Below are 13,553 nucleotides of genomic sequence, written 5' to 3' on the forward strand. Positions count from 1 at the left end.
TTGATCAATTTAAACACTAGCAAAGACTTTCCAAAAATATAAACTATAATACAATTCCTGACATGTGGCAATCAATGTTTCCTTCTCAGCAAAGAGGAAAAGGTCTAGGAAGAGCTTTGCTTCTTTCCATTTTCTTTATTTTTTCTAAGGAGGAATAGATAAGGAGAGCTTTAAAAAAGGGTATATGCTTTTCTTAATTATAGAAAGACAACTGTTGGAAGAAAAACAGCTGAACTCTTTTCTTCTTTACTTTTCCCCTCTAGAAGAGCAGTGTAGGAGAAAGAGGTATCCAGATTCCAGTAAAAACTTGGGCAAAAGGATACTGGAAAAAAATCTGTTATATGTCAGTCAATTATATTTTTTTAAAAAAAGAAAGAAGGAAAGAAAAAAGTATATTATGTGATTATTTAAATAACGCTGTTAAGATAGTGAAAAAAACGAGAAACAAACAAACAAAAAAACAAACAAAAAATGGGTTAGAATGATACCCAATATAGTAAGGTAAGCTCTTCTGAAGTAAAAATATTATTTAACTTGGGTAAATAATGAAAAATATACTGTTAAATTTAACCAGCCCAAAACATACTACTGAAGATAACATTTGGTTTTTCATATATTTCTTCATTAAAAACATGTTTAGGGACGCCTGGGTGGCTCAGTTGGTTAAGCAGCTGCCTTCCGCTCAGGTCATGATCCCAGCATCCTGGGATCGAGTCCCACATCGGGCTCTTTGCTCAGCAGGGAGCCTGCTTCTCCCTCTGCCTCTGCCTGCCATTCTGTCTGCCTGTGCTTGCTCTCTCCCTCTCTCTGATAAATAAATAAAATCTTTAAAAAAAAAAAAAACATGTTTAAAAACTTAAGAGAACTGTATTATAGCAAAAAGCAAATCATAAAAATAATCAACTCAGGGACAAAGTTTCTTTTTTCATATTACTATTTCTGATTATCTAAATAGAACATTCAAGGGGCTCCTGGGTGGCTCAATTGGTTAAGCATCTGCTCGTAGCTTGCGTCATGATCCTGGGGTCCTGGGACTGAGCCCCGCATTGGGTTCCTTGCTCAGCAGGGAGTCTACTTGTCCCTCTTCTGCCCACCCCCCAACCCGCTGCAACTTGGGCTTGTGTTCTCTCTCTCTCAAATAAATAAATCTTGAAAAAAAAAAGAAAAGGAACACTCAAATTTTAAAAGAATTCTTACCAGCATTGTCTTCCCATTTCCAGGTGGACCAAACAGTAACAATCCTCTGGCAGGAGCCCTAAGCCCTGTGAACAACTAAAAACATACAGTTTAGTTTATAACTATGATTCTGGAGACATTTCTTTCCAGATATTTTAAGTAGTGTCATCTAAAAAACACCAATTTTCTGTAGCATCCTCCCAAACAGAACTCGTCAGAGCGCTAAAGAGAACACATAATCAATAAATTGGTGTAATTATTAAAAACAGAAGAAAAAATTTTTAAAAATCTCACTGAAAATGAAAGCAAACTGGTTAAACATGACATTCTGATCATAGGTATGCTTCTCTACTTCCTTTGGAAATCTCACCAAAATAACAGTAAATGAATATAGAAAATATAAATCTTCAAAATAAAAAGAGGGAGGAGACAACAGAAGACACAATACATTTTTGTGTGGTAAATTATTTAGCAGATTTGAAGGAGCTAAAACCCAAGCTCTGCTTGTGAAGGGATATGGAGGATACAAACAGCAAGCAGATGTGAACAAAAATCCTGCAAAAGCTCAGGAGGTGGAGGCATGACATATCAGAGAAAGCAGCAGGAAGGCAGGCAACCAAAAACAGAGGAACTGGTTGAAAGTTTCTATGAAGAATAACTCAAATCATGTGCCTGTCCCCTATACCAAGATCACTCAGGAAAGTACTCCTCTTCCACAGACAAAGGAAACAGAAGTTTTGTTCTTTAGAGAAATTAAACCAGGGTCTATAGACTCAGAGACACCAGGGGTGGCAGGGAATCAAGAGTGAAGCACAAGATTGATAACACTTTGCTTAATAGTGAAGGTATACATATTTTTAAGTTGAACCAGATGAAATGGCTCATATTCAAGTTTTTAAAAATATATTTTTGAGTGGTATCAGATTTACAGATAATTGAATGGAAAGTACAGTGTTCCCACATAACTCCTTACATCCTCAATTTCCTCTAATACTAACATCTTACCTTAGTGTGGTACTTTTATTACAACTGATAAACTAACATTGATATTATTAACTGAAGTCCATAGTTTTCATTAGGGTTTACAATTCGTATCATGTCTCCATCATTCCAGAACCATACAGAATAGTTTCACTGCCCTAAAGAATCCCCTGTGCTCCATCTGTTCATCCTTCCGTCTTCCCCATGGGGGAACCACTGATCTTTTTACTTTCTCCAGAGTTTTGCCATTCCAGAATGACATATAGTTGGGATCATAGAGTTATTAGCTGTTGCTGATTGGTTTCTTTAACAACAGGCATTTAAGGTTCCTCTGTACATCTCTAAAGCTTGATAGTTCATTTCTTTCTTTTTTTTTTTTAAAAAAAGATTTTATTTATTTATTTGACAGACAGGGATCACAAGTAGACAGAAAGGGAGGTAGAGAGAGAGAGGGAGAAGCAGGCTCCCTGCCGAGCAGAGAGCCCGATGCGGGGCTCGATCCCAGGACCCTGAGATCATGATCTGAGCTGAAGGCAGAGGCTTAACCCACTGAGCCACCCAGGTGCCCCGATAGTTCATTTCTTTTTGGTGCTGAATAGTATTTCATCATATAGATATACCAAGTTTACCCATTTATCTACTGAAGAGTAACTCAGTGGTTTCTGAGTTTGGGAAATTACAAATAAAGTTGCTATAAACATCTATGTGTAGGTTTTTTTATATGGGGATACATTTTTTACTCATTTTGGTAAATATTAAAGAACATAATTGCTGTGTAGCATGGTAACAGTATGTTCAGTTTTTTAAGAAAGTGTCAAACTGTCTTCTAAAGCAGCTGTAGCATTTTGCTTTTCCCTCAGCAATGAGTCACAGTCCCATGGCTCCACATCCTCACCCTTACTTGGTGCTGAGAGTGTTTTGGATTTTAGCCATTTTGGTAAGTTTGCGGTAAAATCTTACTGTTGTTTAACTTGCAGTTCCCTAATGATGAATGATGTTGAACATCATTTTTTTTTTCAAATGCTTGTCATCTGTGTTATCGTCTTTAGTAAGGTATCTATTCAGATATTTGCCCACATTTTAATTGGGTCATTTTTTCCTTATTCAATTTTTTGAAAGTTCTTTGTATATTTTTGGATACCAGTCTTTACCAAATGTTAATGTTTTGCAAAGATTTCCCCCTTGTCTGTGGCTTGTCTTTTCATTCTCTTTCTGTCTTTCAAAGAAAAGTTTCATGAACTTTAACTTAACAATTTTTCATGAACTTTAACAATTTTTTCTTTCAAGGATTATGTTTTTGGTGTGATATCTAATAAGCCATCCTCACACCAAAGATCACCTAGATTTTCTCCTATTTTATATTGCAGGAGTTTTATAGTTAGCCCTTTTACATTTAGGTCTATGACCAATTTTGAATTAACTTTTGTGAAAGGTGTAAAGTACATGTCTAGAATTTTTTTTTTTTTTTTATTTTTTATTTTTTTTTTTTTATTTTTTTTTTTTTTGAGTCAAACTTATTTTTTATTTTTTATTTTTTATAAACATATATTTTTTATATACATATATTTTTATCCCCAGGTCTGTGAATCACCAGGTTTACACACTTCACAGCACTCACCAAATCACATACCCTCCCCAATGTCCATAATCCCACCCCCTTCTCCCCAACCCCCTCCCCCCGGCAACCCTCAGTTTGTTTTGTGAGATTAAGAGTCACTTATGGTTTGTCTCCCTCCCAATCCCATCTTGTTTCATTTATTCTTCTACCCACTTAAGCCTCCATGTTGCATCACCACTTCCTCATATCAGGGAGATCATATGATAGTTGTCTTTCTCTGCTTGACTTATTTCGCTAAGCATGATACGCTCTAGTTCCATCCATGTTGTTGCAAATGGCAAGATTTCATTTCTTTTGATGGCTGCATAGTATTCCATTGTGTATATATACCACATCTTCTTGATCCATTCATCTGTTGATGGACATCTAGGTTCTTTCCATAGTTTGGCTATTGTGGACATTGCTGCTATAAACATTCGGGTGCATGTGTCCCTTTGGATCACTACATTTGTATCTTTAGGGTAAATACCCAATAGTGCAATTGCTGGGTCATAGGGCAGTTCTATTTTCAACATTTTGAGGAACCTCCATGCTGTTTTCCAGAGTGGCTGCACCAGCTTGCATTCCCACCAACAGTGTAGGAGGGTTCCCCTTTCTCCGCATCCTCGCCAGCATCTGTCATTTCCTGACTTGTTGATTTTAGCCATTCTGACTGGTGTGAGGTGATATCTCATTGTGGTTTTGATTTGTATTTCCCTGATGCCAAGTGATATGGAGCACTTTTTCATGTGTCTGTTGGCCATCTGGATGTCTTCTTTGCAGAAATGTCTGTTCATGTCCTCTGCCCATTTCTTGATTGGATTATTTGTTCTTTGGGTGTTGAGTTTGCTAAGTTCTTTATAGATTCTGGACACTAGTCCTTTATCTGATATGTCGTTTGCAAATATCTTCTCCCATTCTGTCAGTTGTCTTTTGATTTTGTTAACTGTTTCCTTTGCTGTGCAAAAGCTTTTGATCTTGATGAAATCCCAGTAGTTCATTTTTTCCCTTGCTTCCCTTGCCTTTTGCGTTGTTCCTAGGAAGATGTTGCTGCGGCAGAGGTCGAAGAGGTTGCTGCCCGTGTTCTCCTCAAGGATTTTGATGGATTCCTTTCGTACATTGAGGTCCTTCATCCATTTTGAGTCTATTTTTGTGTGTGGTGTAAGGAAATGGTCCAATTTCATTTTTCTGCATGTGGCTGTCCAATTTTCCCAGCACCATTTATTGAAAAGGCTGCCTTTTTTCCATTGGACATTCTTTCCTGCTTTGTCGAAGATTAGTTGACCATAGAGTTGAGGGTCTATTTCTGGGCTCTCTATTCTGTTCCATTGATCTATGTGTCTGTTTTTGTGCCAGTACCATGCTGTCTTGATGATGACAGCTTTGTAATAGAGCTTGAAGTCCGGAATTGTGATGCCACCAACGTTGGCTTTCTTTTTCAATATCCCTTTGGCTATTCGAGGTCTTTTCTGGTTCCATATAAATTTTAGAATTATTTGTTCCATTTCTTTGAAAAAGATGGATGGTACTTTGAGAGGAATTGCATTAAATGTGTAGATTGCTTTAGGTAGCATAGACATTTTCACAATATTTATTCTTCCAATCCAGGAGCATGGAACATTTTTCCATTTCTTTGTGTCTTCCTCAATTTCTTTCATGAGTACTTTATAGTTTTCTGAGTATAGATTCTGTGTCTCTTTGGTTAGGTTTATTCCTAGGTATCTTATGGTTTTGGATGCAATTGTAAATGGGATTGACTCCTTAATATCTCTTTCTTCTGTCTTGCTGTTGGTGTAGAGAAATGCAACTGATTTCTGTGCATTGATTTTATATCCTGACACTTTACTGAATTCCTGTATAAGTTCTAGCAGTTTTGGAGTGGAGTCTTTTGGGTTTTCCACATATAGTATCATATCATCTGCGAAGAGTGATAATTTGACTTCTTCTTTGCCGATTTGGATGCCTTTAATTTCCTTTTGTTGTCTGATTGCTGAGGCTAGGACCTCTAGTACGATGTTGAATAGCAGTGGTGATAATGGACATCCCTGCCGTGTTCCTGACCTTAGCGGAAAAGCTTTCAGTTTTTCTCCATTGAGAATGATATTTGCGGTGGGTTTTTCATAGATGGCTTTGATGATATTGAGGTATGTGCCCTCTATCCCTACACTTTGAAGAGTTTTGATCAGGAAGGGATGTTGTACTTTGTCAAATGCTTTTTCAGCATCTATTGAGAGTATCATATGGTTCTTGTTCTTACTTTTATTGATGTGTTGTATCACATTGACTGATTTGCGGATGTTGAACCAACCTTGCAGCCCTGGAATAAATCCCACTTGGTCGTGGTGAATAATCTTTTTAATGTACTGTTGAATCCGATTGGCTAGTATTTTGTTGAGTATTTTCGCATCTGTGTTCATCAAGGATATCGGTCTATAGCTCTCTTTTTTGGTGGGATCCTTGTCTGGTTTTGGGATCAAGGTGATGCTGGCCTCATAAAATGAGTTTGGAAGTTTTCCTTCCATTTCTATTTTTTGGAACAGTTTCAGGAGAATAGGAATTAGTTCTTCTTTAAATGTTTGGTAGAATTCCCCCGGGAAGCCGTCTGGCCCTGGGCTTTTGTTTGTTTGGAGATTTTTAATGACTGTTTCAATCTCCTTACTGGTTATGGGTCTGTTCAGGCTTTCTATTTCTTCATGGTTCAGTTGTGGTAGTTTATATGTTTCTAGGAATGCATCCATTTCTTCCAGATTGTCAAATTTATTGCCGTAGAGTTGCTCATAGTATGTTCTTATAATAGTTTGTATTTCCTTGGTGTTAGTTGTGATCTCTCCTCTTTCATTCATTATTTTATTTATTTGGGTCCTTTCTCTTTTCTTTTTGATAAGTCGGGCCAGGGGTTTATCAATTTTATTAATTCTTTCAAAGAACCAGCTCCTAGTTTCGTTGATTTGTTCTATTGTTTTTTTGGTTTCTATTTCATTGATTTCTGCTCTGATCTTTATGATTTCTCTTCTCCTGCTGGGCTTAGGGTTTCTTTCTTGTTCCTTCTCCAGCTCCTTTAGGTGTAGGGTTAGGTTGTGTACCTGAGACCTTTCTTGTTTCTTGAGAAAGGCTTGTACCGCTATATATTTTCCTCTCAGGACTGCCTTTGTTGTGTCCCACAGATTTTGAACCGTTGTATTTTCATTATCATTTGTTTCCATGATTTTTTTCAATTCTTCTTTAATTTCCCGGTTGACCCATTCATTCTTTAGAAGGATACTGTTTAGTCTCCATGTATTTGGGTTCTTTCCAAACTTCCTTTTGTGGTTGAGTTCTAGCTTTAGAGCATTGTGGTCTGAAAATATGCAGGGAATGATCCCAATCTTTTGATACCGGTTGAGTCCTGATTTAGGACCGAGGATGTGATCTATTCTGGAGAATGTACCATGTGCACTAGAGAAGAATGTGTATTCTGTTGCTTTGGGATGAAATATTCTGAATATATCTGTGATGTCCATCTGGTCCAGTGTGTCATTTAAGGCCTTTATTTCCTTGCTGATCTTTTGCTTGGATGACCTGTCCATTTCAGTGAGGGGAATATTAAAGTCCCCTACTATTATTGTATTGTTGTTTATGTGTTTCTTTGATTTTGTTATTAATTGGTTTATATAGTTGGCTGCTCCCACGTTGGGGGCATAGATATTTAAAATTGTTAAATCTTCTTGTTGGACAGACCCTTTGAGTATGATATAGTGTCCTTCCTCATCTCTTATTACAGTCTTTGGCTTAAAATCTAATTGATCTGATATAAGGATTGCCACTCCTGCTTTCTTCTGATGTCCATTAGCATGGTAAATTCTTTTCCACCCCCTCACTTTAAATCTGGAGGTGTCTTCGGGCTTAAAATGTGTTTCTTGGAGGCAACATATAGATGGGTTTTGTTTTTTTATCCATTCTGATACCCTGTGTCTTTTGACAGGGGCATTTAGCCCATTCACATTCAGGGTAACTATTGAGAGATATGAATTTAGTGCCATTGTATTGCCTGTAAGGTGACTGTTACTGTATATGGTCTCTGTTCCTTTCTGATCTACCACTTGTAGGCTCTCTCTTTGCTTAGAGGACCCCTTTCAATATTTCCTGTAGAGCTGGTTTGGTATTTGCAAATTCTTTCAGTTGTTGTTTGTCCTGGAAGCTTTTAATCTCTCCTTCTATTTTCAATGATAGCCTAGCTGGATATAGTATTCTTGGCTGCATGTTTTTCTCGTTTAGTGCTCTGAAAATATCATGCCAGCTCTTTCTGGCCTGCCAGGTCTCTGTGGATAAGTCAGCTGCCAATCTAATATTTTTACCATTGTATGTTACAGACTTCTTTTCCCGGGCTGCTTTCAGGATTTTCTCTTTGTCATTGAGACTTGTAAATTTTACTATTATGTGACGGGGTGTGGGCCTATTCTTATTTATTTTGAGGGGCATTCTCTGAACCTCCTGAATTTTGATGCTTGTTCCCTTTGCCATATTGGGGAAATTCTCCCCAATAATTCTCTCCAGTATACCTTCTGCTCCCCTCTCACTTTCTTCTTCTTCTGGAATCCCAATTATTCTAATGTTGTTTCGTCTTATGGTGTCACTTATTTCTCGAATTCTCCCCTCGTGGTCCAGTAGCTGTTTGTCCCTCTTTTGATCAGCTTCTTTATTCTCTGTCATTTGGTCTTCTATATCACTAATTCTTTCTTCTGCCTCATTTATCCTAGCAGTGAGAGCCTCCATTTTTGATTGCACCTCATTAATAGCTTTTTTGATTTCAACTTGGTTAGATTTTAGTTCTTTTATTTCTCCAGAAAGGGCTTTTATATCTCTCGAGAGGGTTTCTCTAATATCTTCCATGCCTTTTTCGAGCCCGGCTAGAACCTTGAGAATTGTCATTCTGAACTCTAGATCTGACATATTACCGATGTCTGTATTGATTAGGTCCCTAGCCTTCGGTACTGCCTCTTGTTCTTTTTTTTGTGGTGAATTTTTACGTCTTGTCATTTTGTCCAGATAAGAGTAAATGAAGGGGCAAGTAAAATACTAAAAGGGTGGCAACAACCCCAGGAAAATATGCTTTAGCCAAATTAGAAGAGATCCAAAATCGTGAGTGGGGAGAAAGGGGATAAAAAGAGGTTCAAAAAGGAAGAAAGAAAAAAGAAAAAAAAAAAAAAAAAAAAAAAAAAAAAGAAAAGAATTTTTTTTAAAAAAGAAAACACCTAAGAAAAATATAAAAAAATATATATATATATATTAGATAAACTAGTAAAAAATCGTTAAAAAAGAAAAAGGTAACAGTTAAAAAAAAAAAAAAATTTTACCCGAAGGCGAGAAAAAAAAAAAAAAAATGAAAAAGAAAAAATTAAATTAACTGCAAGACTAAAAAAAATCACAGGAAAAAAGCCATGAGTTCCGTGCTTGGCTTTCTCCTCCTCTGGAATTCTGCTGCTGTCCTTGGTATTGAAACCGCACTCCTTGGTAGGTGAGCTTGGTCTCGGCTGGATTTCTTGTTGATCTTCTGGGGGAGGGGCCTGTTGTAGTGATTTTCAAGTGTCTTTGCCCCAGGCGGAATTACACCGCCCTTACCCGGGGCCGGGGTGAGTAATCCGCTCGGGTTTGCTTTCAGGAGCTTTTGTTCCCTGAGCGCTTTCCGTAGAGTTCCGGAGGACGGGAATACAAATGGCGGCCTCCTGGTCTCCGGCCCGGAGGAGCCGAGAGCCCAGGGCCCCACTCCTCAGTGCGCCCTCAGAGAACAGCGCCCAGTTACTCCCGTCTGCCTGACCTCCGGCCGCGCTCCGAGCTCACCGAGCCTGCGACCGGTTCAAGGTAACACGGAGCTGCGAGCTTACTGTCGGCTCTGTCTCTGTAGCCGGCTTTCCCGTTCCAATACCCGCAAGCTCTGCGACACTCAGACACCCCCGATCCTTCTGTGACCCTGCGGGACCTGAGGCCACGCTGACCCCGCGTGGGCTTCGCTCCGGTTTAGCCTCTGGAGCGATGTCCCTCCGCGGAACAGACTTTTAAAAGTCCTGATTTTGTGCGCGGTTGCTCCGCCGCTTGCCGGGAGCCGGCCCCTCCCCCCGGGGTCTATCTTCCCGTCGCTTTGGATTCACTTCTCCGCCGGTCCTACCTTTCAGAAAGTGGTTGTTTTTCTGTTTCCAGAATTGCTGTTCTTCTTCTCTTCGATCTGCCGATGGATTTTCAGGTGTTTGCAATCTTTAGATAAGCTATCTAGCTGATCTCCGGCTAGCTGAAGCAGTCTCAGCTTGCTACTTCTCCGCCATCTTGACTCCTCCTCTAGAATTTTTTTGCACACAGATGTCTACTTGTTTCAGCACCATTTGTGGAAAACACTATCCTTTCTCCATCAAATTGCTTTTGTGCCTTTGTCAAATGATAGCATTTGTATCTCTGTACTTCTGGGCGCTCTATTCTGTTCTATTGATCTATTTGTCTATTCTTTCCACAAAGACACATTTTCTTGATTACTGTACCAGTTTTTGGTTTTAAAAATTTTCCAGTTTTGGGGCGCCTGGGTGGCTCAGTGGGTTAAGCCGCTGCCTTCGGCTCAGGTCATGATCTCAGGGTCCTGGGATCGAGTCCCGCATCGGGCTCTCTGCTCAGCGGGGAGCCTGCTTCCTCCTCTCTCTCTCTCTGCCTGCCTCTCTGCCTACTTGTGATCTCCGTCTGTCAAATAAATAAATAAAATCTTTAAAAAAAAAAAAAAAAAAAAATTTTCCAGTTTTGAAATATAACTGACATAAGACTGTGTCATTTTAATGTGTACAGTAAGATTTAATACATAAACTGCAAAATATTCACAATAGGCTTAACACATCCTTCACCTCACATTAATTTTGTTGTTCTTGTTATGATGCAAACAAACAAACAAACAGAAACATAATCATAAAAACAGAGCAAACTGGTGGTTCCAGAGATGAAGGGGTTGGGGATGAGCAAAATAGGTCAAGGGAATTAAGAGATACAAGCTTCCAGTTACAAATAAGTCATAGGGATGGAAAGTACAGCATGGGAACTACAGATAATAATACTGCAATAACACAGTGTGGTGACAGATGGTAATTATACTTATAATAGTGAGCATAGCTCACTGTACAGAATTGTCAAATCACTATGTTGTACATCTGAAACTCATGTAACACTGTATTTCAACTATGATAAGAAAAAAATGGTCCTTAAACGTAAAAATTTTATCTTAACTTCCCTTTTCTCCAGTATGATTTCTGTCTCTTAATTTTAAATCCCTCTTACCTTGATGTAAAATTATTTTATGTCACCTACTTCTCCCTCCAAATGTTAAAAATGGATTGGTTACTAGGAATCTTTATAAACATTCTTCTCTCCTACAATAACCATTCTTGGTTTTATATATATTTATTTATTTATTTACATTATTATATATTGTATGTATTATATATAACACATTTAATATATGTTATAATATATATAATAATCATTCAATGACTACAGTATAGTCAGTCTTCTCTCCTACAATAACATCAACTGCTAATTTTTTTCTTTTAAAAGCATCAAATCTGTTTCATGAATTAATCATTCTAGCGCAGCTCACACATTTCTTTACTGCTAATATGGATTCAGTAGTGAATGATGTTATAGGAAAATGGTACTATGAGAACCTACCTCAGGCCTCAGAGAAGGAAGAATAACAATTTCTTGCAAGGCTTGTTTAGCCAACTCTTGCCCAGCTATATCATCAAATTTAACAGCTGTTCCACTAAGAAACAGAATTTCAGTTAGCTTCACAGCAAAATATGCTTCAGCTATTATAATATGAAGTCTAAACTCTATGAAATAAAATTATTTTTATATTAACTGTGAAATTACAATTAAATCAATAAAATAATGGCTTTCTACATTTATAATAACTGAAAACCATCATGTACATTAAATAAGGTATTATGTATTTTATCCATGATATATAAATAAATTCAAAACTAAAAACTATTAAATAAAACACTTTAGATGGCAAAACTTACTTGTCTACAATTTCGTTCATTATAAGATTAGCAAGGTTGCTGTCCACATTCCTAAAGTTCTTCAAGTCTTTCTTTTTACGAGCAGCAGTTGTAGGGGTAGAAGGTTTATTTGTTCTATTTGTTTTTGGTGTACTCTTAAAGGACACAAAATTGTAATGTAAAAATATGACCTAATATTAGCACTTTTCATAAGTGAATTACTCTTCAAGTTCACAGAATTAGAAGTTTAAAAATAGGAAAAAGGATAAAAAAAACTCAAAACTGTGTATTCCCTCCAGGGTAAAATGGTATTCACTACAAAACTACATTTGGTATGAAGTGTGTTTACGAGTGTGTTTACATCCATAGAGATTTAGGTACCATAAAACAAAAAGGCCCTATGACAATTCAGTCATATAATTTTGATTGCTAGAATTATAACAAAACTATGTTTAATATTATAAAACATTTACACAAATTTAAATAATTAAGAGAATAATAAATTTTAAATTATACATATTATATAAAATAGATGAGATGAACAACTTACTACAAAATACCTAATTAATAAATAAATAAATAAATAAATAAAATAAAAAAATACCTAATTAGGTCCAAAGGAAATTAAAATAAGATTTGCTTTTTAATATCAAGTTGTCCTTGTAGATTTAAAAAAAAAGAAAACTACAATCAATTTTGTAGAAACTTAGCAGCTCTCCAAGATATTATAAAGTACTTGCAATAGTCTTCAGCAAGCATAGCATGTTCAAAATCTTCTATTTGTAGAAGCACAGCAATTAACATTACGGTCTTCAAATACCTTATGAGTTCCAGCTGCAGGACCAGGTCCCTGTCTCACTCCAGAAACCATGGATAAGCCACTACAACTAGGTGCTCTGTGGTGGCCTGACAGACCTGTGGATCCAGTCTTCATAACAGTTTTCGAACGAGGAAGTGAATTACTAGTGTGTGTTAAGGGATCTTTTCTTTTTGGAACAGCTCCACTTTCTATCAAAGAAAAAGTAAAATCATGACAGTTAGAAAACTGTGGTTAAACATTATAAAATAAAGATGGATACAAATTTGTAAAACTAAGCTAATACTATTTTTTTTACATTAGCAATATTTCAAAATAAGATTTCAATTATGATGTTCATTGGGATTATCACCTGGTGGACAAGATTATGGTTATTTAATTTTTATTTCACTTTTCCTTTTCCTGATGTATATTCTAATTTTCTTATAAGGAATATGTATTTGTAATAAGATGAAACACTTTTATTTGTGGGGACAGGAGGAGGATATAAAAAGATTCCCAAATGAAGTCACCAAATATTCAAGAAACAAAACGCAGTGAAGGCATTAGAGTTATATTGTTACAGAGCTGGGGGGAAAGCACTGCATTACCGTGGTTCCAAACTTTTAAAACTTTAAAATAGTATGAAATCCCACAGTCTATGTCCATCAAAAGAGTTTCTAGAAACAATCCATTTTTAATTTAAATGGTATAAAGATGTGGGCTGTAATATGCCAAGTATTCTACGTGCTATATATATATATGAACACAAATGAAACATCATCAATTAATCCTAAAAGTTGACCTACGTATACTGTACTTCTACATAGACTATAGGCTTTCAAATGTTCAAAAATACCACTGTTTCGAATATTTGTATATACTCCATAACAAACATAAGTCTACTAATAAGTGTTTACAGTAAAAACAAATGTTAAATCAATAAGCAAATTAGAATAGCCTAGAGAAAAGACAAAAACTTTATTTTTGTGTT

General features: G+C 36.8%; 1 protein-coding gene across 4 annotated transcripts in view; it reads right to left on the bottom strand.

Moving 5' to 3' along the window:
* SPAST (spastin) overlaps nucleotides 1–13,553 on the bottom strand; it is a 66,923-nt gene that overhangs the window by 21,652 nt on the left and 31,718 nt on the right. For all 4 annotated transcript variants that reach the window (XM_059188683.1, XM_059188681.1, XM_059188682.1 and 1 more), the window contains 4 exons: nucleotides 12,584–12,771; nucleotides 11,785–11,918; nucleotides 11,429–11,522; nucleotides 1,198–1,272 (listed from right to left, as the gene is read on the bottom strand). In XM_059188683.1, the coding sequence (XP_059044666.1) occupies nucleotides 1,198–1,272; nucleotides 11,429–11,522; nucleotides 11,785–11,918; nucleotides 12,584–12,771 (491 nt within the window). The remainder of the gene's footprint in view (nucleotides 1–1,197; nucleotides 1,273–11,428; nucleotides 11,523–11,784; nucleotides 11,919–12,583; nucleotides 12,772–13,553) is intronic.

The sequence above is a fragment of the Mustela lutreola genome, chromosome 9, assembly GCF_030435805.1.
Source record: "Mustela lutreola isolate mMusLut2 chromosome 9, mMusLut2.pri, whole genome shotgun sequence".
Taxonomy (NCBI): Eukaryota; Metazoa; Chordata; class Mammalia; order Carnivora; family Mustelidae; genus Mustela; species Mustela lutreola.